Below are 26,476 nucleotides of genomic sequence, written 5' to 3' on the forward strand. Positions count from 1 at the left end.
GCCGGGGCGGGGCGGGGGCGGGGCGGGAAGACGCAAACTATCCGCGGAGCGCAAGCGCGAGCCTGCGGCTCTCCTCTCTCAGGCCCCGCCCCTCCCGGCCGAGCCAGGCTCCGCAATTGGATGTCGAGATCATCGCTCCAGCCAGGCCAGCAGGGTCGATCTCGCCTCTTCCCGAGCCCCGGGCCTGGCGATGGCGGAGAAAACGCAAAAGAGGTGCGTGTGCTGCTCGGCCGAAGCCTGCTCTCACTCCCCCGAAGGGGCGGGACCTGCTTCGGGTCGCAGTCGGGGGGGACGGGACGTGGGACGGCGTTTAGGAGGTGTATGGTTCCGGAAGGCCACGCCCGGCGGGCGTCTTCCGCGGTGGGACGGGGAGGGTTGGGCCTTGACATCCCCCGGCACCCCCAGCCGCAGTACCCCCTGTGCAGACTCTCCGACGGGGCTCCCGGCCGACGGGGCTCCCGGGGGCTCTGTGCGAGCCACAGGCCGCCCAGCCCGGGCTGCCCCATCGGCCCTGCCTCTCGTCCGGAAGAGGAAGGCCGGGAAGAAGTCACCCTCTCCCGGGTGGTTGAGAGCCCGGGGGGGCGGGGGGGGGACCGGGAGCTGCGGCCGCTTCTGTCACCGTCTTCACCGATGAGGACCGTCGGTGGGAAGAGTCTGCAGGGCTGGCATAAAAGCATACAGAACCGTTTGCAACAGCAGCAGTGTTGAGCACCCTCTGTGTCAGACATTTTTGTAGTTTTTTTTTAAAGCCTCCCCACTCGCTCTCTTTCCTGAGACAGGTTCGCAGTATGTAGCCCTAGCTTTTTTTGGAACTCTGTGTAAACCAGGCTGGCCTTGAACTCACAGGGATTCATTTGTCTCTGCCTCCTTTGTGCTGCCATTAATATCTTGAGCCAAACTAGGAGAGATTTATTCCTCCCTCCCTCCCTCCCTTCCTTATTTCCTTCCTTTTTTAAGTTATGTGTATGTGTGCAGGTATGTGCATGTGAGTGCATGCGTCCCTAAGACCAGAAGAGGGTGTGGGAATCTCCCTGGCGCTGGGGTTACAGGAGGTTGTGAGCTGTCTGTCGTGGATGCTGAGATCCCAACTCTGATCGTCTGGAAGAGCAGCAGTTAGTTGCTCTTAACGAAAGTCTGAGCCCTCTCTCCAACTCTTCTGCCGACTTAACAAAACCCTTGTTGTATCCAGTGCCATACACTAGAATTTAACTTTTTCTTCGGTTTGTGCAGGCAATCTGTCACCTTTTTCATAAGCTGAAGAGAAACCGATCTGCTATAAGCATCACTTGCACAACGGTATACATACACACAGCCTTCAGAGGGCGAGAGCCTGGCTTGTCATGTGCTAGGTCTGAATCCCCTTCTCCTAGCTGCCTGCTTCCCACTGTGTGTCCCCCCACCACCACCCTTAGAAGGTGCAGTGGATCCATGGGGAGATGTTAGTAAACATGTTTCCTATTATAACCAGTTGATCTCAGAATAAATTTATTAATAATTATGTTCTGCCTCCCTGAGAAATGTGTTGATTGACATAAACAATACTTGGAGTTTCTCTTTAGGATATGAAGTAGGGCTGTGGTAGTTTGAATGGAGTTGGCCCCCATAATCTCATAATTTTATAGACAGTGGCCCTATTAGAAGGTGAGGCTTTGCTGAAGTGGATATGGCCTTGTTAGAGGAAATGTGTCACTGTGGGGGCGGGCTTTGAGGTTTCATATACTCAGGATACTGCTGAGTGTATCAGTTGGTTTCCTGTTGCCTGAAAGATGTAGCAGTCTCAACTCTAGCAACACCTCTGCCTGCATGCCGCCATGCTCCCCACCATGACGATAACTGACTGAAACTCTAAAATTGTAAGGGAGCCCCCTCAATGAAATGTTTTCTTTATAAGAGTGGCCATGGTTATGGTGTCTCTTCACAGAAATAAAAACCCAAACTAAGACAAGGTTTAGGATCTTGGAATCTCTTCTACCCTTAGCTGCTCATAATGCTTACTGTGTGAGAGTAAGCGTTATTTACTTCCTTGAAGGCGTCAAGTTGTGACAGGAATCGAGAGAGTTTATGGAAGCTAGGCATGGTATCAAATAACTTCAGTACCAGCTCTTGGGAGGTAGGCAGGGGCAGGATCTCTGAATTTGAAGCCAGCCTGGTCCACATAGCAAGTTCCAGGCCAACCAGGGCTACATAGTGAAACCCTGGGGGATGAGAGAGGTGGTGGTTATTGTAATGTCCCGCCAGCCAGCTCCCAGATCACAACATGGAGACTTATTAAGGCTCAGCCGATTGCTTAGGCTTGTTTCTAACTAGCTTTTATAACATAAACTAGCCCATTTCTATTAATTTGCTTTCTGTCTCGTGTCTTTATTACCTTTACTTTGTAATGCCCATGTTGCTTGTTCTGGTCTCCTCTTGTCTCTGCTTTCTTCTTCCCAGAGTCCTCTCTGCCCCGAAAATCCTGCCTAGCTACTAGCCATTCAACTTTTTTTTTTTAAACCAATCCAAGTGACAAATCTGCACAGTGTACAAAAAGATCATTCCACGCCATGTTATAAACTAGCTTATTTGACCAGAGCTTTAAGCAATGCTGTATTTTAACACCAAAGCCACTTTAAACGAAACGCATCTAATATAGGACACTCAAAAGTGGTGAGAGCTGAGTGTGGTGGCGCACACCTTTAATCCCAGCACCCAGGAGGCAAAGGCAGCTGAATTTACAGATCTGAGATGGAGGCCAGCCTGGTCTACATAGTGAGTGTCCATTCAGCCAGGGCTACATTGAGACCGTCTCAAAAACAAAACAAAAAACAACAACAACAACAAAAACCAAACAAACAAAAACACTGCCAACAACAAAAAACCCAAACCAAATAATAAATAGATAATGATAGGCTGTCCACAGAGAGTCGTTCAGTTATCACAGGACAAAGGTCTAGAGAGGCAAGGTGTTTCTGGGCAGCCTTCAGCTAACGGCTGAGAATACAGATTGACAAAACAGTGATGCCCCAGAAGTGAACTTGGCTTCAAGAAATTTCTGGTATGCATTTTCATCTATAAAAATTCTAGAGTTAATGTCCCGATTAGTTTTCCTCACCTGGGAAGAGGGAACCCCAACTGAAGGGTTGCCCGGATCAGAATTGTTCTTGTCTGTGAGAGAGGGTCTTGATTGATATGGGAGGCCCCGGCCCACTGGGGGCAGTACCATCTGTGGTCAGGCAGGCCTGTGCTGTTTAAGAAAGTACTAGAAAGTGATCCGTTAGCAGCCTCCCTCCTGGTTTCTGCTTCACACTACTGCCTGAGTCCCAGCCCTGACTTCCCTGGATGGATTGTGACCAGGAAGTGTAAGCCAAATAAACCCTTTCCTTCCCAGGATGCATTCGGTCATGGTCTTTATCACAGCCGCAGAAAAGCAAGATTGAACAGGTAGAACATGCGGCTTCTCTTCTCCAACCCGGTAGGAAAGTTCTATGTTTTGATGATTTGAGCCGAGAAACTCTCGATCAGACTTGTAACCCTGAAGGATTGCTGGTAGGGTTTTCTGAGTTTATCTGAAGTTACTGTTGGTTTTAAAGAGGTCTGTTCGTTTCTTTTGTTTATGAGACAAAATCTCACTGTGGAGCCCTAGCTGGCCTGGCCAGGCACACGATGTAGATCAGGCTAGCCTTGAAATCACAGTAATCTCAATGCCTCTGCCTCCCAGTGCTGGGATCATAATGTCCAGCCATTGTTTTAGAGTCTCACTGTGTCGCTCAAATTGCCTTCAAATTTGTGGCAGTTGTCCTTCCTCAGCTGGGATTATAGATGTCCACCACCATGCCCAGCTGATACATTTTATCATAATTGTGGTTTTTGTTTGTTTGTTTGTTTTTGAGGCAGGGTTTCTCCGTGTAGTTTCGGTGCCTGTCCTATATCTTGCTCTGTAGCCCAGGCTGGCCTCGAACTCACAGAGATCCACCTGCCTCTGCCTCCTGAGTGCTGGGATTAAAGGTGTGCACCACTGCTGCTCGGCCATTTTAATCATAATTTTTAAGAATATGTTCACTGAAATTTGTGTTAGAAAATTTGTGTCTTTTTTCAGTTTCTTGTATCAGTAGGGAAGTTGATGCAATTTTAAAAAATAAATATTTTCAGTACTGTTTTTGCATTATTTGAGAATATTTGGTCAATCCTGGAGCATAAATAATGGAGACACATGTTAAAGAGGAGTCCTATGCTGGTCTGATGACCAGAGAGACATCTTTAGGCCCTTTTCATAAGTTCCATCTGAATCCTTCCAGTTGCTTTTGACTATCTCACACACACACATATACACACACACCCCTCAGCTGCATTTGTATAACTGTTCGAATGAAGCCGATGCCTGTATCTCCTGTCAGGGTCATTAACAATATGTCTCCATGCAGGCAGCCAGTGTCCATTCCTGTCTGCCATCCCAGAGACATCATAGAGCTGTATCAAAAAAAAAAAAAAAAAATGCACAGTGTTCTTTTTCTTACAGTCTGTTATTTAAAAAAAAAAAAGGCTTGAAACACAAATAGAAAATAGCATTAATCTTTTGTGTTATCTACATAAATATACATATGAATAATAAAACTTCACAAAAAAAGGTGAATTGATGTAAGCAGACGGGTGCGATTTGGAGTTCCCCTCTGGCTTGTGCTGAAATGGGAGCACCACTTCTGGGCGTCTGCAGAGCCAGCTCTGTTGGGTCCACCTGCAAAGCTTCCGCTGTTTGACTTACCAGGGTCCTCACACTCTGCTTAGAGCATGAAACTCCAGGCTTAAGAGAGAGTTTCTAGGGCCAGTGGCTTATGGAACTAAATGATTTCCTCCACCACTGGGAATAAGGCGAAGAGGTGTGGTCTCCCGGCTCCTGTCTGGTAGTGGTCAGCCCTGTAAGCCAGAGCCAGTCATTTTATACGTGACTGAGTATCCAAAAGCACCAGTCGGTTACGTGGAAATTGTCTTTAAGACGAAAACTTAGTCTTTAAACAGCTTGTACTATAATTTTTATTATTTGGTAGGTAGCTTTAAAACATATATTTGCTGTTAGAGATTAAAGAGAAGTATTTGCTAATTTGCCTTTCTGACCTGTCGCTTTGCTGCCTATGAAATAGAATGCACACCACTACCACCCCATTTACAAAAAGAACAGCATGTTACATGCCGCCAAATTGAGCGGCTCTGCTGTTTTCCTTAACCAGGTAGTCCGGAGGTCATCCCAAATCCTGTTCTTTCCCTGCCTTGCTATTGGCCGTTCAGCTCACTATTTGATCAATCTGGTGTTTTAGACAGACACAGTAACACAGCTTCACAGAGTTCAACAAATGCAACATGAAAGAACGCAGCACATCTTTGCATCATTAAACAAATGTTCCACAGCATAAACGAATGTAACAGATCTTAAACTAATATTCCACAACAACTGGAGGGCTTTGAGAGTTCAAAGGCTCTTGACATTTCCAGTTGCTTGCATGTACTCAGTCTGTCTGTCTGTCCCTTGTCTGTGGTGAACCAAGCGTGCACACTTGGTTCAGGTGTGATGTCTCGGCTTCCTGTTTTGCTGCCTCTGATGCCTGACTCCCCACCGTGATGGACTCTCTTTTGGTTTGTTAATTTTTTTTTTTTTTTTTTTTTTTTTTTTTGGTTTTTCAAGACAGGGTTTCTCTCGTGTAGCTTTGCGCCTCTCCTGGAACTCACTTGGTAGACCAGGCTGGCCTTGAACTCACAGAGATCCGCCTGGCTCTGCCTCCCGAGTGCTGGGATTAAAGGCGTGCGCCACCACCGCCCGGCCTGGTTTGTTAATTTTGAGACAGGGTTTCTCCATGTAGACCTGGTTGTCCTGGAACTCGCTCTGTAGCCCAGGCTGGCCTCAAAACCACAGAGATCCACCTGCCTCTGCCTCCCAAGTGCTGGGATTAAAAGCGTGCACCACCACCACCTAGCAGGTTTATTTATTTTTATTTTATGTGCATTGGTGTTTTGCCTGCATGTATATCTGTGAAGATGCCAGAGCCCCTGGGACTGGAGCTACAGACACTTGTGAGCTGCCATGTGGGTGTTCTGGAAGAGTAATCAGTGCTCTTAACCACTGAGCCATCTCTCCCCTCCACCCCCCACCCCATGATGGACTCTTAGCCAAAATAAATTTTTTCTTCCACAAATTCCTGTGGTCAAGGTGTTCATTTCTACAACACTATGGAAGGCTGATGATGTAATTAAGGACTGAATCCTTACAGTGAGTGTTTACATGTATGGGGCTATACACATGCAATAGTGTGCATGTGGAGGTCAGGGGACAACATACGGGGAGTTGGCTCTCTCCATCCACCACGTGGGACCCAGGGATTGAACTCAGGTCATCAGGCTGGGCAGTAAGTTCCTTAATCAGCTCCGTACCCCACTGAGCCATCCTGCTGGCCCCAACACACCTTCCGTAACAATCCATTTTAAATTTTCGTGTCCTTAACTTGGGTTCCCAGACTCGAACTCGGGTGGTCAGGCTTGCACAGGGCAGTGCTCTGTCAGTGGAGCTGTCTCGCCAACCTGCGCTAATGTGAACCTTGCCCGGCGTGAGTGTCCCTTTGTCTCCTGCAGTGTGAAGATCGCCCCTGGAGCCGTGGTGTGTGTGGAGAGTGAGATCAGAGGCGATGTGACCATAGGTAAGAAAATGACCAGTGTTGCTTTTCAAGACCTGATGTGACCATAGGTAAGAAAATGACCAGTGTTGCTTTTCAAGACCTGATGTGACCATAGGTAAGAAAATGATTAGTGTTGTCTCTCAAGACCTGAGGTGACCATAGTAAGAAAATGATTAGTGTTGCTTCTCAAGACCTGATGTAGTCTGTGCCATGGATTTTAGTGCTTCACCTCTAAGTCCTCTCTCCCCTGTCTGTTTTTAAAGTTGTTTTTTTCCTGCTAAGTGTTTAAGTGTGATGGAGGCCATGTTTGAATTTCTGTGTGTAACACGAGTGGGTGAGTGTGGCTCAGACACCGCTTGATTTGAGAGAGAGCTGTAGTTCGCCTTGGATGTGCCAAGCACTGCCGGCCCCAGAGCCATCGCAGTGAGCTGAACAACTTGCCTCTGTGGACCTTGTTCTCCTACCGGCGTGGACCCTGGAGTCCACAGGCCCAGGGTCACCTGCCATTCCTGTGGGTCACTGTGGACGTGTTACTCAGCCGCTCTGCCCTCCTGAGTCTTGCCCGTCTGTGGAACTGTATATAGCCAGGTCAGGTTCAGCGCATGGCTTACGGGGTGGCTCAAACATGCAGAGGCTCATGGACGCATACAGGAGGTTGGAGGTCATTGATTGTTCAGCCGGAAGTTCTGACTTTAGGCACCAAGGAGGGAGGCTATGAACAAGGATCCCTGTGTTCCAGTTGAGTTCTGTTCATTTAAAGGGTCGTCCTGTAAGTTCCATACAACCATTCTCTCGTGTCTCGAGGCTAGGACCTGGATGCAGCATACGCTGCACTGTCCCCTAATGAGGTCAGGGTCCTACTGCAAAAAGAGGAGAGTGAACCGGATGGCAGTTAGTGGTTCCGTCACATGCAGAACAGGAATGTGGGGGGAACGCTCAGAGAGTTTGCTGTTCGTTCGGTTAACCCTCACGGTACAGCCTTGCCAGGAGTCGCCCAGATCAAGCCGGCCCAGCACGTGGCAGGTAACTTACATGCATGGTGGAGTCCCCAGTGCCGCGTCTACAACCCAGTTCTTTTTGTACAATCTGTTTCCCAGACACTGAGCCCTTGCCACGCTCCTCCTTAGCCACAGTGTGTGCCACCCACACTGTCACAGTGGCATTTCTGTTCCCACACAACGACAGTTCCTTGCTTTGGTTTGGTTTGGTTTGGTTTGGTTTGGTTTGGTTTGGTTTGGTTTGGGGTCTTGAGACAGGGTCTCACTGTGTAGTCCTGGCTGGCCTCGAACTCAACAGAGATCCACCTGCCTCTGCTTCTGAGGATGGGATTAAAGACATGCCTCACCAGGCCTGACAATAGTTTCTTTAATGGGCAGAAATGTCATTTTCCCTTCTGATAAGTTGAAGCCCCCAGACAGTTTATGTGTCCTGTCTTATGACTCCAGTGAAGACCATGCCACTGTTGTGGGACTTCGTTTAAAACGTGACCTGTTGACTGATTCTAAGCTGACAGAACTTGGAAGATCACTCTGTTCCTTCCCAGTTCTCTTAACTTTCTGTCTCCAGTGCAAACTTCCTATGAGGAGAAAGTATGAGCCGGGACGCACTGAGATGCTCATCCGTGTTTTCACTCCCCGCCGGCTCCAGTGTCTGTGGCTCTCATCATGACTCAGCAGGGTGTTCTGTACTTAGAAGAAAAGTCAGACTGAAGTCATGTGTGCAGTCAACTGTGGAACACTTCCCTTGCATTTCTTATTCCTTCTCATTTTAAATAATCAGCTGATGATAGTACTATATAATACATAAATAGATAGGATAGATCTACCCAGAGGACGAACACACAGAAGAAACGTCCAGAACAAGAAGAGGAAAGGATGGAGGTGACAGACTCATAGTTTAAGAAGGGATTCAGTCCATCGCAGCCTGTCACAGCTGAGAAGGCCTGAGGGTGAGAGCCACTGCCTTGCTTTATCCCCACCCAGGAGGCAGAGGATAGAAGTGGAGCTGAGGGGAGGGGGGGCTGGTGAGGTGGCTCAGTGGTTAAGAGCATTGGCTGCTCTTCCACAGGTACTGAGTTCAATTCCCAGCAACCACAAGGTGGCTCACAACCATCTGTAACAAGATCTGGTGCCCTCTTCTGGCCTGCAGGCATACATGCAGACAGAACACTATGCATAATACATAAATAATCTTTAAAAAAAAAAAAAAGTGGAGCTGGGCTATAAACTTAAAGATTCCACAGACTTCTGGAACTACCGGCAGCTGACGGGACTTCCCATACTCAAAGCCAGCAGTGGTCCTGCCCAGGGTTGGGCGCCAGTGTCTGCATCTAGCACCGCCTTCTCTTGCTCTTCTGGTTTTCACTGTTCGTGTCTCCCACTTTCTACAAACCCCCCTCATCTTCCCACCTCCCCAGATGTTGGGGTTATGTAAGCAAAGACAATGTTTATGATTTTATATGTATGTGTGTTTTTTGTCTGTGTGTGTGCATGTGTACTCTATGTGCACAGTGCTAGCTGAGACCCCCTGGAACTGGAGATACACATTTGGAGTTGTGAGCAGTGTGTGTGTGTGTGTGTGTGTGTGTGTGTGTGTGTGTGCTGAGCCTTCTCTCCAGCCCCCAAAGACAGGGTTGAAATGTCCTTTCAGTCTGACATTTGATTACTTGTTGATAGTATACAGTTAGAATGTTAAACATGTAAGATGGTCTGTCCTATAGATTTTTAGTAAGTTTTGATATTTTGAGATAAGTTTTGAGACAGTCTTGCTTTACCAGGCTGGCCTGAGCCCACAAGGATCCATCAGCCTCCACCTCTTAATTCCTAGGATTAAAAGTATGTACTACCACACCTGACCTTAAGAAGTGGTTAAAAAATAGCTTTATTAATCTTTTGAGAATGTTATACATTGTATTTTGATCATGTTCATACCTACTCCCTCAGAAGTGATAAAAACTCTTTAAGGAAAAAAAGCTAGAATGATTTGATGTTTATCAACAGTGAATTATTTTATGTATGTTATGCATGTGTGTATATTAACTACACACATATAGTGGTGCTTGTCATCAGACATGGTCTAAGCATGCACTGAATATGCTTACATTTATTTTAGAAACAATTCCGGTTGTTTTTGTTTGGTTGGTTGTTTGGTTTTGGTTTTTTGTTATTGTTTGTTTTGGTTTTTTTTTTGTTTTTTGAGGCAGGGTTTCTCTGTGCAGCCTTGGCTTTCCTGGAACTCACTCTGTAGTCCAGGCTGGCCTCGAACTCAGAGAGATCCACCTGGCTCTGCCTCCTGAGTGCTGGGATTAAAGGCGTGCGCCAACACCGCCCAGCAAGCAGTTCTGTTTTTAAAGCAAGGAAAAGATGCGAAGAGTGATGTAGTACATGGTATTTATTGTGTCTCCCACAGTTTACCTCACATTTGTTAGGATAGTTCCTATCTTCCCCCACCCGGTACTCAAGCTTCTGTTTCTTTAGTTATGTATAAGTAGGGGGTTTCCAGAGTTCGTGCTTAGATACCGTTTCTGTCACTGTTACATTAGCTGTGGCAGCTGTTCACTTTTTTGAGATAACACCCCCGATTCAAACCCTCCTGAGAGACACAATTGTGAAGTTTAACCGGAGCAGAGTTGCCTGGTTCCAGCTCCCCGCCAGGTCCTGGGTTTCCTTTTCAAGCTTTTTGTTCTGTTTTGCTCGGTTTCTGCTGCCCTTGCTGTGTGTCCTTTCCTTTGTGCTGTGAGGTGGCGGTTTGGGCTCTGGACACAGTGCTCACCAGAGAGCTTGGGGGCGGTAAACAGCAGTGGGGCTCTGTTGGTCCACCGTCGGGTGCTCCACGTGCGCGCCGTCCATCTTTTTACACCTTTGCTAGTTTGGAGAGGGCAGGGGTTTTGGGTTTTTTTTTTTTTTTGGTTGTTTGGTTCTTGGGTTTTTGTTGTTTTGTTTTGTTTTGGTTTTTGGTTGGTTGGTTGTTTTTGCCATGTTTCAAGTTTTTGGCCCCTTAAACAGATCTGCAGTTTTCTAGAAATTCAGTTGTTTGCTCTCTCAGTGAAACTGATTGGAAGTGTGAAGCAGGTGTGTGTGTGTGTGTGTGTGTGTGTGTGTGTGTGTGTGTGTGTGTGTGTGTCAGGTTGTCTACAGCACATTGTCTGGAAATGACAGGGAGGGGTGTTCAGGGGGTGGATCTCCGCGGTCTAGCCCTGTCCGGAGTGCTCTGGCTTACAGCCCTGGGGAAGCACCCCCACCTCCTCACCCCCCACCCCCGCCTTGGAGGGCGCTCAGAACTGAGAATCCTGCTCTTTTTCACAGCTAACATCATTTTCTGTGAATCCTCCTTTGAGAGCTGACTGGCATGTGAGGAGGGCCCCAGTGGAGTCCTGTCCCTGTGCTTGTGAGGGCGGCGGACCCCTGCTGTGAGCTTTAGAGGAGCAGACTGGACACAGTGGGAAACTGTCCCGCTTAACCATGCTCCCCAGCCGAGCGCACTCAGCCCCAGAGCCCTCCTGCTGGAGTCTTCTCGAGCAGAGCAGTGGTCACGGGAGGTAATTTTCAAAAGAAAGAGCTGGGGTTTACTTTAAAATTATTTATTGACAGATGAAAACGTACCCAGAGATTGCTGTCTGTGGCAGAGGTGGCGAGCACCCTTTACCAAATGAGGGAAAAGGAGACCCGGTGCAGGAATGTCTTCCTGGCCATGCTCCGGAAGCCCAGCCAGCCATTTAGAAAAAGAATTCATCTGCCAGTTCAGGCAGCTCCAACTCCAGACACATTTGTCCAAACAAGGAGATAAGCCAAAGAGGCTTTCAGCACACTCAGTAGGGAAACTCACAGACTGCCCTGCCAGGAGGAGGGCCAAGAAGGTCCCCGCCAGAGTTAAATGGGAAAAGGGACTCCGAACCGTGATGGATTTTTTTTTTTTTTTTTGAAGCATATTAACTTCAAGACCCTTAAACATGGCTGTAAATCAGACCCGTTCTAGGTAGAAGTTTTCCTGATCCACAGGAAAACCCAGAGGAGATTGCCTGCCAGCCAGCATGCTGTCCCTAAGGCTGCCAGGACTGCCAGCCCCTCTGCTCTGCAGCCTCCAGCGTGAACCGGCCCACAGCCGCGCCTCCTTCCCGGTCTCCAAGCCACGCTCTTAGCTGTCACCTGTGCTCCGTGCGAGCGCCCTCTCGGACTGCTCAGTTGTTGCTGCCCCCGACAAATTGCTTTCATCTCTGGATTCAAAGCAGACTGGTTCACCTCGGGTTATTCCGGCCCAGACACAGCCTGCAGTTAGGCCGTGAGGCCAGCAGGTGGCAGTAGTGTCCAACCCAAAGGCCTCATCTAAGCCGCCGTGTGCCTTAGCTCCATGGGAAAGTCCCTGAGATTTGTAACAAGGTGTTTTCCAGTTACCTATTAGTAACTAATGATTAACAAATAATAATGGCCATAATAAAACACCAGCTTAAACTGCTCAGATGCTGGGCAGTGGTGGTGCACCCCCCTTAATCTCAGCACTCTGGAAACAGAGGCAGGCGGATCTCCGAGTTCAAGGTCAGCTTGGTCTTCATACAGTGTTTCAGGCCAGCCAGAGCTACATAGTGAGACTCTGCCTCAAAAAAAAAAAAAAAAAATACTCATTCTGATTTGATTTTGTTGTATAATAACTGTATTTCATTTTGCTTGTTTGGTTTGGTTTTTTGAGGCTGTCCCCTGGCTGGCCTCCGACTGGTTGTGAAGTCTGGGATGACCTTGAACTTCAGCTCTTCTTGCTCCCTCCCACAGGAGTGTTGGGATTACAGGGGGCCCCCATTCCAAGCTGTATTTAGTGTAGGGGAGGGTGTGTTTGGATGCCAGGGTTCATGTGCATGTCAAGGCCAAGGACGAGCTCAGGTGTCCAGCTCAGGCACCCACCTTTTGTATTATAGAACTCAGCAGGTAGCTGCAGGCATCCTGACTGAGCTGTCTCAGTCCTACGTCAGTATTTTCGAAAAAAAACAATGTCTTTTATCTCTAGAGGTCTACATTAGAGGAATGTTAAAAAAAAAAGAAAGACAAGGCCCAGTCGGCCCCTGGTCTTCATAACCCATCCTCGGTGGCTTCTCTCACCATGTTGTTCTGCTTCTCCAAGCTGCAGCTTGAGGGTCAGCAGGAAGCCTGGAGCCCTGACTAGCTCTGTCCTACTCAGTCAACCCTGTACCAACCGGAAGTCTCTCCAGTAGTTAACAGCCCTTCCCATGATCCCTGAGTAAAGGAGAAAAGCAGGCCCTACTCTGTCCTTAGGCCTAAATTCACCATTTGCTTCTTTTTCAGAAGTTTTTAGCTCTTGGTGGCAAACAGTGGACTTCTCATTTTTAATGTTTACTGTTTGTTCTATGCATGCAAGTGTGTGGAGCCAGAGGACAGCCCCAGGAGTCGGGCCAGCATGTGGGATAGAAATCGGGTCCCTGGCTTGGCAGGGAGTCTTTACTTGTTGGACCATCCTGTCAGCCCCGGAATCTCACCTGAAGAACTGGAGGTCAGGTCCTGCGAACCCTTTCAAACACTGTTTCTTGTAGCCCACATTTCCATCCAGTGAGGTAGGCTGTTAAGGATCTCGTCCTTTTATAGATGTGAAAATGGGCCCTTGAGAGAGCGCAGGCATGCACGTAGCCTGTGAGTGATAGAGCCCAGAGTCTAGACTTTCTAGACAAGGGTGGGTCCTGGCTGGGGCTCCAGTTACCAAGACCCTAAAATAGACTGTGGCCCTATATTTTGAATATTTGGAAGCAAAATAGAAATCTGTACTGTGTAAGCTACAACTCTCCATTGGCTTGTACCACTGCAAGATGTAGGATTTGTAGAATCCAGTGTTTGTGATAGCATTGTTGAGCACCTGGGCCTGTAAATGTCTAAGTGACCATTATGAAGAATGAGTCAATGGTAGCGTAATGAAATGTGAGGTGTTTTGTAGCCATTAAAAAGAAGCAGTTGAATGCTTTCCCCCACGTTTAGTGATTTTGTATGCTCTGGTATTTGCAGGTCTCAGGTATAGCACAGTGTTGAGTCTGCAGGACCTGCCCCCTGCACTGTAGACAGGAGTGGGACTCACAAACAGACCACCTCATTTCGTGCTTGCTTTACTTTCGTTTTTTAGTAATGAGTCTGCATTTATTTCATAAATAAGCACATCTATTTGTATAGGTGTGTACCTATGAACATGTATAGATACACACACACACACACACACACACACACACACACACACACACACGAAGGAAAAGACACACGTGGTCCACTTTTGAGACTCTTCCCAAGGATCTCAGCAACCCCATCTTCTAGCCTGAAGAGCAAAGGTGTCAGGGAATTATCAAGGCGATTGTGCTGTTTTATATTAGATTGTATGCTCTCTCTGTCTTTGTCTGTCTCCCACCCCCTCACCCGTGTGTGTGTGTGTGTGTGTGTGTGTGTGTGTGTGTGTGTGTGTGTGTGTGTAAGGGACTTGGTGCTGGGGACCCACCCAGAGCCGGGTACACACTACCTCCGTGCTCACCAGCTGAGCCGCACCCCTGGCCCCCATCATATGTTAATGTTTTGTTGCCCTGTAACATACAGCATTATGTCTTGCCTTTTATAAGCTAACAGTGACTCTAAAAAAAAAATAACAGTTTATACCACAGAATCCTGGGACGTGTCACCTCTGCCCCCTTGATCCTTCTGTCCACCTTCCTTTCTGAGTGAGGTACTTCTTGTCGCTGTTTAAAATTGAGATAGCCTTGAATAGTCCAGCACTCAGGAGAAGCCAGGCCAGCCAGGGACAGAGTGGAGCCTGTCTTAAGAGACAAAACAGGAAACAGGAAAGGAAAGTCGCTTAGATGCTGAGATAAGAGCAGGTGGGTGTGAGGCTGAAGGGAGATAGGTTTCTTATCAGTGGTTTCTTTATCACCAAAATACTAGGCCTGAAGGCAGGTCAGTGCTCTCCAAGGGTGCCCTCTCTCCCTGTGTCCAGATTGAGACTGGAGGTGTCTCAGGTCTCCCAACCTCAGTCTGAGGGGCCTGGCATTCATCTTTAGCTCCCCTTGCCTCCGTCCTCTTCAGTACTTGAACTGTCCATGGCATGTCTTGCCTGCATCCAGTGAGCATGCTTGCGCTCAGATAACAACAGAGCAAGGCTGATGTGGACCCTGTGTTCCCAGACTGCTGTCCCCTGGGGACAGAATTGTTGCTGTTGTTGTTGTTGTTGTTGTTGTTGAGACAGGGCTTCTCTGTGTTGCCCTGGCTGTCCTGGAACTAGCTCTGTAGACCAGGCTGGCCTCAAACTCAGAGATCCCCCTGCCTCCCGAGTTGCTGAGATTAAAGGTGTGCGCCGCCGCCGCCGCCGCCGCCGCCGCCGCCGCCGCCGCCGCCTGGCCACGGACAGAATCTTGATCACATGGTACAAGATGGCCGGTCTGTGTTGTAAGCAGAGTGCCCAGCCTGTCTGAAAGAGAAGATGGGGATTAGCTTTATCACTGCCCATGTGCCACCCACTGTCTTCAGTGTCACTGCATCTAACCCTTCCCACAGTCCCGCAGGACTGCTCCCCCACCCGTCCCCCGCATGTCCCGATGAGGTCACAGGAGGCTGGAGCTGGAGGCTGAACTGTCTGGTCAGCTGCGTGTGCCCTTCCACTTGCTTTGGCTCTGGATTTGGCACTAACCGCTGCTGATAACAGCCAGAGATAGTGCTGGTAAGGTACCTAGCATGGTGCCTGGCACAGACTTAGAAAATGTTCCTCCCTGCAGCCTCACCCACCTCCATCGCCTCTCACCCTCCTGCTGGAAGCGTAACCACACCAATAACTTCTTCTCACCTGCTCTCGTTCACAGGCCCTCGGACGGTGATCCACCCCAAAGCACGGATCATTGCGGAGGCCGGGCCGATAATCATCGGAGAGGGAAACCTGATAGAAGAGCAGGCCCTCATCATCAACGCGTGAGTAAGACTCAGGTGCTTGGAAACTTTCCAGTGTCAGCTGGGCAGGAGCCTTCTCCAGCTTAGCTCGAGAGAGCACGCTCCTTCAGAGCTACAGAAGGGGTTAAGACTCTCTCCAGCATAAGCACATGAGGAGCCCAGGAAAAAACAAAAAAAACCCAGACCACTAAAAGACTGCCCAAGGTGAGAAAGCCAGAGCCCCAGCCCCGGGTCTGGTAGTGTCCGGTGTGACACGTTTTCATCAGTCATCACCTGGAATGGTATCTCGGCTACCATCCAGTGCCCTTGTGTTGTGGCTACCATGCTGAAGACGGTTTTGGTTGGATTTCTTTTGATGGCCACGCGTGAATTGAACTGTTTTCCCCTGTTCCACATGGCACACCCAGAATCACATTCACAAAGTGTGGGATCCTTGTAGCGATTCATAAACTTCAAAGATAAAAATATGATGTCAGACAATGTGTAATCTCTGTGAACTGGGCTGCAAGACCCAGTATATTTTCAAAAGTGTGTATAAATTTTTCTAGATAAAATTTTGGCAAGAAATTCACGCTTTTACCTAATTTGTAGCAACAATGTATGGAATGTGTGTGGGAGAATGTTTAGCTCTGATAAAAGGGTGATTTGTCTGACACTTAACACAGGTCATGTGGGAGTTTCTTATGGCGGGAAGCCTTTTCTCTCGCTCTATTTTTCTTTTTTTCTTTTTCAGTATTAATGCTCTCTATTTGGCAGCTTGGGTGTGAGTCCATTCCCAGCAGCCTCTTCTGCAGAGGTCAGCTGTCAGGGATAAAGCCATCCTCTTAGAGCAGAGGTTTATTTTCCACACATTTCACTAAATACCCCATCTCACAAAATAATTGTTTCATGTGGCTATCTGTTTACAGTTTTAAATGGTGATGATGAGTGGGAAATTTTCAAGTTAGACGTGATTTTGATTCTGCTTTAGCAGGCGAAAAGTATAGTTAGCAAAGAATTTAAGAAATAAGGGGCCGGGCGGTGGTGGTGCACGCCTTTAATCCCAGCCCTCGGGAGGCAGAGGCAGGTGGATCTCTGTGAGTTCGAGGCCAGCCTGGTCTCCAAAGCGAGTTCCAGGAAAGATGCAAAGCTACACAGAGAAACCCTGTCTCGAAAAACCAAAAAAAAAAAGAAAGAAGAAGAAGAAGAAGGAGAGAGAGAGAGAGAGAGAGAGAGAGAGAGAGAGAGAGAGAGAGAGAGAGAGAGAGAGAGAAAGAAAGAAAGAAAGAAAAAAAGAAAGAAAGAAAGAAAGAAAGGCTCAGTAGTTAAGACCCCTTGCTGTTCTTGAGGAATACCTGAGTTCGATTCTCATCAGTCACATGGGGCAGCTCACATCCAGCAGGGACTCCAGCTCCAGGGGATCGGATACCCTCTTTATTTGGGGGTAAGGAGCACAGGGTTTCCCCAAAGCCCTGGCTGTCCTGGAACTCACAGAGATCCACGTCCCTCTGCCTTCCAAGTGCTGAGGTTGGCCCCTCTTCTGAGGTTGCTTTTCTATCTGTGACTTCTTACATTTCTGTAGTTCTGTTCATCTCAGAACCTAGCCTTCCCTTCCCCAGCACAGAGAAGAAGAAATTCACCTGGCTCAGGAGCAAGGTAGCTGTGGGTTTTAACCTTGATGCAGGTCAAATTGAGACAGTTGATCCACATTCTGCAGTGGGTGGCAGCTGTTGACTGTCACTGGCCTTTGCTGACTTGTCTGTCCTCTTTACAGTCACCCGGATAATATCATCCCAGACACTGAAGAGCCGGAACCCAAGCCTATGATCATTGGCACCAACAACGTGTTTGAAGTTGGCTGTCGTATCCTATGCATTAATCTGCTACAAGTCATCCCCAGATGATCCCTCCCCATGTAGAAACTGATACATCTCATCTGGCACATATAGTTAAAGTATCTATAGACTGGGCCATCAAGACTTTCAATAGACCCATTTGTAGTATGTTAAGAAATCTTTTCTAAGGGTTGGGGATTTAGCTCAGTAGTAGAGCGCTTGCCTAGGAAGCGCAAGGCCCTGGGTTTGATCCTCAGCTCCAAAAAAAAGAAGTCTCTTCCGGGGGTTAGAGGGATGGCTCAGTGCTTAAGAGCATTGGCTGTTCTTTCAGAGGACCCGGGTTCAATTCCCAGCACCCCCATGGTAGTTCACAACTGTTTATAACTCCAGTTCCAGGGGATCTGACACCCTCACACAGATACACATGCAGGCAAAACACCAGTTCACATAAAAGAAAAATCATTAAAAAATGAAAAACAAAAATATTTTCTAGGAAAGGGGCGAGGGAGGGAGACAGTGAAAGAGATAGATGTATCTTTCTGGGATTGGGCTGTGTGCAGAGCACATAGCTGGCGTGTGTTTGATCCCTATTACCACAGGAAACGAAGTCCCTCAGTAAGGTAAATACTGACCCTGACATGCACGCTCGCACACTTATGCACACACGAGCATACATCTTAGCACTTTGAAAGTCATTTACGAGGCCTGCTTGATGACAGGTAACCGTGGTGGGGGGCATCAGACACTGAGAAGCTAAGTCCAGCTCCTGTCCGATATAAGAGCGGGCACAGTGGCTCAGCCAGGAAAAGCACTTGCCACCAGGCCGGACCACCCGAGCTCGGTCCCCTGTCCCACACGGCTCAGGGAGAGAACTCCAGGCTGGACCACCCGAGCTCAGTCCCCCGTCCCACACGGCTCAGGGAGAGAACTCCAGGCTGGACCGCCCGAGCTCAGTCCCCCATCCCACACGGCTCAGGGAGAGAGCTCCAGGCTGGACCACCCGAGCTCAGTCCCCGTCCCATATGGCTCAGGGAGAGAACTCCAGGCTGGACCACCCGAGCTCAGTCCCCATCCCATATGGCTCAGGGAGAGAACTGACTCCTTCAGTTTGTCCCCTGATCTAAACACATACACCTGGCACACATGGATGCTCAGGCACAAATGTACACATATATGTAGTACATAAGTCAATGCAATAAAATGCTTAAAGGCTAATGGGTCATATGTTTATACCTGGAGATATCTGTGTCTGAGAATTAAAGCTTTACTATAGATTGGCTCTAACAAAGAATTCCAGCAAGGCTGAGTCTGTGCGGCCCTTCTCACAGCTCTGTTCCCAGTACACTGTGAGGACATTCTGCATCCGTGGGAAAAAGCATTTCCTTAATTCAGGCTTTCAGAGTCCCAAGCCATGAAAATAGGAGATAATAATGTCATTGAGTCAAAAGGTAAGCTGTGGCCAGTTTGATTGTCAAAGGAATTGCCTCCTTTCTCTGTTATGTCTGGGAAACGACCGAAGTTCAAGCAAGGCGGCATGCGTGGATTGGACCAGAGTCATTGCCAGATTCATTCTTTGCCTCAAAAGAACCTAACCTGGTTATGTGGTCATCTGATAGGGTGGCTAACTAACTACATTAAGTGAAAGGCCCGCTGTGTACAGTTAAGTAGGGCTGGATTAAAGCTCCACTGAAGACTGGAGACGGACTTCTCCGGCTGTGTTGGCGGTGCTCGGTTGGATGAGCATTCTTATAGAATGAAAGAGACAAATGGCCACTTCTCTAGGAATTACTTTCTTTAATTTCAGGACTGCTTTACCCTAGCCAATCAGAGACAAATGTCATCTGCTTATCAAAATTAGAGCCAGGCAGGGGATTGTGTGAGGTCCCCACCCTGCTGGGAACCAGGTCCCACAGCTTGTCCTGCGGTTCATAGAGAGCACTGCTTTGTCTTGACCCTGACTGACGTGAAAGAGAATGCTGCTTGTCTGAAATAACAAAGTGTACTTTCCATGAATTTGCTTAATAGTTTTAGTTTTCGTTACCAACTGTCACTGTCGTTGTTGGCCTCTCTCTGTTTCTGAGAGTCAATGTGCTCGGCAGTGTATGTTCATTTCCTATCGATCCTTAAAGGGAGCTGAGAAGGAGGTGGACTCCCTGCTCCGAGATCTTACGCTGACCTACAGTACCACACGGCCTGCTGGCAGGGACTCTAATAAATCCCCCCCGCACTCACACACTGCCTGCTTCTGTGATGTCTGTGCCGTCACTGGACCTAGGCATTGCCTTTCAGTTTCTTCTTAAGGCCTGTTTGCCTTTTTATGCCTAAGATCATAAGGGAAAGTGGAAACAGTGAGAAATGTCAATCCTCACTCGATGTCTTAAGCTGTGACTCTGTCCTCACCGCAGCATATGTAGGCAGAAACGTCATCTTGACCAGCGGTTGCATCATCGGGGCTTGCTGCAACCTAAACACTTTTGAAGTCATTCCTGAGAACTCAGTGATCTACAGTGCGGACTGCCTGCGAAGGGTGCAGACGGAGCGGCCGCAGGTACAAGAACCTCTCTCTAAGAGGAGTTCGTCTAGGGCCACTGACTCTCCTGAGTCCATATGATTGTCTCAATGGGCAGCAGATAATTAGGGGCGGGGGTGTGACTCAGTGGTGTGATTAGCATGCAAGGCCTTGATGGGTTCCATCCCAAAGGCAAATGAGCAAAACATTAGAGAAACATTCCCCAAATCTGAATTTATTTGCAGTTCATTCATGATTCCTTAGATTAAAATCAAATATATAAAATCTCGGGGGGAGGGGGGGTGAGTATGTGTGTATGTGTTTGTATGAGAAAAGAGGATCTGGAATTGTTATTCTGATGTACCATTGACCCTCACACCAAAATATTAATTCTGATTTACTTCCAAAATACAAATCTTCAAGATGAGGAAATGACCCCACAAACATCACACTGGGCTTCTAACTTAGTTTATGAAAGTACAGTGGCTGGATTATAAACACAGCTTATGAATAAAGGAAGTATGTTTAGCTATTTCCCAGGCTTACAAGAAATCATCCCCTCCTACTAACCCAAATCGAGGCTAATGCTAGACTGGGAGATGAAAGGCCCAGGCCTTTGGCCGTCCCTTAGACTGCAGTTTTAAAGCTCATGTCTTGGCATGCTCAATATAGATTTCTGGAGCTTCCTTTTCCTCCCCCCAAAGAAAATATTTTCAAGACATTTGATACTTGACCTTTCTTAACCATATTTTTAATCATAAGTTAAAACCAGTTCTTTCTAGATTATTCTACTTTTCCATTCTCAGAGTTTAATATAGCCCCTGCCAGTCTGGAACTTAACAGCCATGGATGACCCTGAACGTCTGTCCTTCTGACTCCAGCTCCCTAAGGCTGGGTTACTGGCGTGCACCAACACTGTGCCTGCTTTGTGTGGTGCTGAGAATAAACCCAGGGGTTCCTGCGTGCTAAGCCAGCCGCAGGCCACTGACCAGGCTAAGCCAGCCGCAGGCCACTGACCAGGCGGCCTCCTCACTTACTCTTCTCTTGTAGTCTTGGCGTTATTGTTATTATTATGAGCTGGTGTTCCACAGGCAAAAGGGGAAATTTAAGTTTTTAGATTATCTTTTTGTGTAATAACAAAAGTGAGTAAAGGAAGAAAAATAAAGGCAGAATTGGAGGAAGGCGATCAGAAGAACTTGAGCAAGAGCGTCAGAAGTCTAATGTCAGAGGTGTACAACCATCTCCCAGACGTCACCAACCGAAGCAAGACGGTCACACGGTGGTCCTTATTAAGACAGGTTCCTCGGACGCTGTGACACAGTGTCTAGGGAGGAATCCCTGCTTTTCACAAGTCCCTCAAGTGCGTTGACAGTCAGGAGATGGCCAGTGCTGGCCCACGGAAGTAAAGCTCAGCCTAGGACATCACAGGGCGTATGAAAAGCACTCTTAATGTTTAGAAGCCAGATAAAAATCTATAAACAGAAATGCAAAAGAGTGTCCCTGTATGTTTTCATATGTGAAATTGTTTGGCTTTATGACATTACCATTGCAGATTTAAGACAGCAAACAGGCAGAAAAGTACATCAGTGAAATCATGTTGAACTCCATGAACTCAAAACAGTTCCACCTCTAGTGTTGACCTTGCTTTCTGCCATCTTCCATCTGTCTCTTCAGCCCCAGACACTGCAGCTGGATTTCTTGATGAAAATCTTGCCCAATTACCACCACCTAAAGAAGACAACAAAGGGGGCCTCGACTCCGGTTAAGAATTAAGCAGTTGGCGAAGTAGTGATCCGTCTCTGCTGGCTTTTGAAAGGGCCGGGAGTTTAACGTCACCTTGACTTTCTGTTTGAAACTTGAGTTATGGAGAGAGGTGGGTCCCACTGTAACTACCTACCTTTATAACTTATGTGGAGTGTATTGTTTCCTGTCCTTGTGCTAATTTATAGACTCAGTCTTTCCTTTGTGATACAAAATATTAGCCATGCATGTATTATGTAAAGACCATCCATGATGACATGTCATGTTATGTGTTTATATGCTAATGTAAATAACCATAACTAAATAAAAGTTTGGCTGCTTGCATTAATCTACCCAAATAACTGTCTCAATTTTTATTATTAATATTTATGAAACATCCAAGCTAAGAGTCTTCCCTTTACCTCCTGTGTACTTATACACAGTAGGAGGGCCTTCAGAATGGCTCAGTGGTTAGAGCACTGGCTGCTCTTCCAGAGGAGCCGGGTTTGATTCCCAGCACCCACATGGTGGCTCACAACCATCTGTAGCTCCAATTCCAGGGGATCTAATACCCTCTTCTAATCTCTGAAAACACCAGGCATACAAGTGGAGCACATACATACATGTAGGCAAAATACACACATAAAAGGTGAATAAATCTAATCAAATTGTAATACCCAAGAGGGCTGGGAGATGGTTCCCATGGGGTAGGCTCACAACTGAAGATGCAGGTGAGACTCCAACAGCACCTGAGTGCTTTAAACAACTCTAGATCTGTATGTTTCTTCTCTTGGTAAGTAGTCAGGAAGGGAAGCCTTAAGAACATTTGGAAGGATTCGTCTCTGATTAAAAGGGCACGCCCATGACCACTTAGCTTAGTGTGTTCCTGAGTTTCTGAGGATAGTAAAACTAAGGCTGGGGGCTGGAGAGAGGCTCAGTGTGTAGAAGCTACAGGCACTGGGCCCCAAGTCTGGTGACCTGAGTTCCATCCCCAGAGCTCACCCAGGAGGAGAGAACTGACTCCCACAAGCTGTCCACTCTGACCTCCACAGATGTGCACACACAGACACAGGAAATAAATGTAGACAGATAAGGACTAAAATATTTTGACATGCTTAAGTTATTTTGACAATGGTACTAATCACAGACTAGTAAGTATGCATGAGCTTGCTTATCTAATTATGTGGAGGGTGAAAACTTAAGGACTGTGGATTGAACCAAAGACCTCATACGTGTTCAGCACACATTCTACCCCTGAGTCACACCTACAGCCTCTCATATCTTAATAACCCAATACAGTTATACATAAAATTAATAGAACATAACTTTTCAGCTTGTGAATGACATTAATGCCAGGATACTAAGTTACAAGATTAATGCCGGGCAGTGGTGGTGGCGCACACCTTTAATCCCAGCATTCAGGAGGTAGAGGCAAGTGGATCTCTATGAGTTCGAGGCCAGCCAGAGCTACACAGAGAAACCCTGTCTCATAAAAACAAAAAACAAACAAGCAAGAAGATTAATACTAAGATGATAAAATACTAAGATTTTGATACTTCATTTTCACGTGAATAGAACCTAGAACTGAGTGTTTGCATTTCTGATACTGGTGAGATTTGATTTGGGTAAGAATACCCATGACTCGGGCTGGAGCACTCAGCTGGAGCAGGCTGAACGGGGCCGTGGGGACAAGAAAACATGGCGCTGATTCCGTGTTTGGTAACTGCCATTCCCACTTCAACGCCCGACGGTGAAGTCAGAATTCTGTTGGTCGTGGAAATTCAGTAGACCATCAGAAATTACAGAGCTGAGCCGGGGCTGGTGGCGCAGCCTGAAACCTCAGCTGTTCCGGCGGCTGAGTGGGACGATGGAAAGTTCAAGGTCTGCCAGGACAGATCTTAGGAGTTCTCACCAACCTGGCCACCTTAGCGAGGCCTCGGCTCAGAGAGTGAAACCAGAGCTGAAGCTGTAGCTTGGAGGTAGGGTCCTCGCTTAAGGCGTGAAGTGCAGGTTTCCAACCCCGCTGCTTGTGAAAAGTACTACCTGGGAAACCCTACACTGGCTCTAAAAGGCTCTTGGGCAATTTCTGCTGTGCCGCAGAATGGCTGCTCGGAGCGTAGTTAGCAACAGACGCGGCCTAAGGACTTGACAATAGGAGCCAGGGAGTTCAGCTTAATGATTCACGCGTAGCAAAGACTGGGGTGTAACACTGCCTAGCATGCATAAGGCCCTGGGCTCCATCAGGCTCCCGGGGGAAATGTGCTGAGAAGACCCTGGGTATTTCTGAAGCCTTCTGTAGGTTATGAAGGAATAGTAACTCATTTGTGAGTTATGAGAAAATGTGAACAGAAACAATCTACCAAAAATGGATTTTAGAGAACCTGAAAGTTACTATGAATATAGTGCTATCCATGAAGGGAGGTCTCGAATCCAGGAGCTCTAAGCCATTCTGCAACTGGAGTTCTCTCATTTCAACAGGACCAGCTGTGGCTTGAGAGAAGCCACTTTATTTTTTTAAAGCATTAATTGCAGGCTTAACTGGACCACCTTCTAGTTTCAGGCGCAACTGTGAACTTCATTTCAGGGAAAGGAGCTCTGGCCAGGAGCAGAATCCAGTCCACACATTAGATCTTCTGAGGAGCTCTCTGGCTTCTACATTTTCTTGTGTGAATTCAGTTTCTGTGGAGTCCCACTTGGGCCTTTGAGTTTCCGAGTCTCTGAATATTCTGGTGAAGTAGTATCTGACCCTGTAAGATGAGGAACCAAAGTTCAGACACTCTGCTGCTCTCTCCCTCTGTAGCTAGCCTACCAGCCTTCCTGTGGTGTGAACCCACTGACCCTGAGTCACCACACTTTAGTACTAGACAGTAAGCTCCATGGTAGAATAAGCCGACCAACACGTCCTGGCTGTGGGAGCAACCAGACAGGGAAAGAAAGAAACTTTCTTTACCTGCATCCTGATGAGGTTGGTACTAGCTCTTGAGTCAGGGATGGAGTTCTCCAGTTGAAGTGTCAAGTCTGGAAAATACTTACATTGCATATCATATGTACACTGTACCAGTTGCCTGTGCTGTGTGGTAAATCGCCCCAAACAGTAGCTTCAAACAACATGGGTGTTGTTACTGCACCCATGTTTCCGAGGAGTGAGAATCTGGGTGTCTAGGCTGGGTTTGGTTTCTGTCAGGAGCCACAGCTACGATCATCAGACGATGAACTGGGAACTGCTACAGGATGCCATGGTCATGGTCGTCAATAGGAAGCCTCAGTTCATTACCACATAAGACCACTCGAGTGTCCTCATGACACAGTGACTGGCTGCCTTTAAAACTGATCCAGAATCTCTCTGAAGGTCTCCATGCTGTAGGGAAGATGAGTTTGGAAAGCAGCTGCTTATTAAATGTCATGACTCATGACACTCATGTCTTAACCATCCTGAAGCCCTATCAGAGGGTATTTTCTAACAGAAAGCATGCAGAGTGTTCGCCCACTACCAACTATGTGTCTTGATTCAATTTACTTCTGACACCGTCTGGAATTGGCCCAGACCCTACAGACTGAAGACTATCTCTATCTTGTTTGTTAGCTGCAAATGGACAAAACTGTTGCCCAATGAAGTAAAAATATGGAGTTCCTACGACCACCCCTCTGGGTTTAACAGTTATCTAAAAATGACTCATGGGACCCAGGAAAGGTATACTGGCTAGTTTTATGTCAACTTAGCATAAGCTAGAGTTGTCTGAAAGGAAGGAACTTCAATTGAGAAAATGCCTCCATAAGATCCTGTTGTAAGGCATTTTTTAAATTAGTGATCGATGAGGGAGGACCCACTCGTTGTCGGGTGATGCCATCCCTGTGCTGGTTGGTGGTCCTGGGTTCTATAAGGAAGGCTAAGCAAGCCAGTAAGCAGCACCCCTCCATGACCTCCACGTCGCACCTACCTCCAGGTTCCTGCCCCGTTAATCAATTTGGAAGTGTAAGCCAAGTAAATCCTTTCCTCCCCAAGTCACTTACTTGGTCACGGCGTTTCATCATAGCAACTAGAACAAGAGTTAGCCTCACTGTTCCAGACCCACTGTAGAGGATGCAACTTGGGATAGCAGAGTGGAAGAGGTGAGCGAGGTAAGAGGTGGAGTGGGATGCATGGGGCTTCATTTCCTTGGGCCATCATTCTCCCTGCGTGGCAGTGTGTTGTCAACCGGAAGCTCAGTGAATGTCACCCGAGAGGTGGCATTCCACTCTCCGGCTCCCCTGCTCTCCTTGGAGTTTGTGGGGTGGAGCTGAAGCATCATTCTCAGCTCCTGGTCTCAGCGTCCGTGAGATGGTAAGTTCCAGAAGTTTGTGGAACTCAACAGCAGGAACCAAGACAAAGACCAAATATTTTTGCCTCGCCGTTTAGAAATGCCCCTAAATATATCATAAATCTCATTAGGCATCAGTTTAACTTGTCTAGGCTTAATACAAATTATTATTAACAAAGCCTTGAAGGATAATATTCGGTGGGAGAACGCTGAAAGTACTAAATGATTCCTAACACTAATAAACACATTTAGTCGACTCTGACTTTAAAAAATTGCGTGTTTATTACACTTGCATGGAGGAGCCAGAGAAATGGTTCATCAGGTAAGAAAGTGAAGTGCCCTTAGAGAGGACCAGAATTCGGTTCCCAGGACCCATGTCAGGAAGCTCCCAACCACCTCTAACTTTAACTCAAGGAGGATCTGGTGCCTCTAGCTTGCAATGGCCCCTGCACTCCTGGGCTCACTCCCTGCCTACACTACACACATAATTAAAAATAATAAAAATAATCTTTGCTGGGCATGGTGGCACACACACACCTTTAATTCCAGCACTGGGGAGGCAGAGGTA

The 26,476-nt window shown here is 47.5% G+C and overlaps 1 protein-coding gene across 2 annotated transcripts; it reads left to right on the forward strand.

Moving 5' to 3' along the window:
* Positions 1-65: 65 nt before the first annotated feature.
* Positions 66-21,972, forward strand: Dctn6 (dynactin subunit 6). Of its 2 annotated transcripts, none has more exons than XM_076553525.1 (7): positions 66-213; positions 6,595-6,659; positions 15,463-15,568; positions 17,301-17,389; positions 18,762-18,809; positions 19,767-19,909; positions 21,545-21,972. In XM_076553525.1, exons 1-7 carry the CDS (start codon positions 191-193, stop codon positions 21,641-21,643), a joined length of 573 nt encoding a protein of 190 aa, XP_076409640.1. In that variant the 5' UTR covers positions 66-190; the 3' UTR covers positions 21,644-21,972. The 2 variants fall into 2 exon arrangements, with proteins under 2 accessions (XP_076409640.1, XP_076409639.1); XM_076553524.1 differs by having other exon boundaries at positions 83-213; positions 21,423-21,560.
* The last annotated feature ends 4,504 nt before the right edge of the window (positions 21,973-26,476 follow it).

The sequence above is a fragment of the Peromyscus maniculatus genome, chromosome 17, assembly GCF_049852395.1.
Source record: "Peromyscus maniculatus bairdii isolate BWxNUB_F1_BW_parent chromosome 17, HU_Pman_BW_mat_3.1, whole genome shotgun sequence".
Lineage (NCBI taxonomy): Eukaryota > Metazoa > Chordata > Mammalia > Rodentia > Cricetidae > Peromyscus > Peromyscus maniculatus.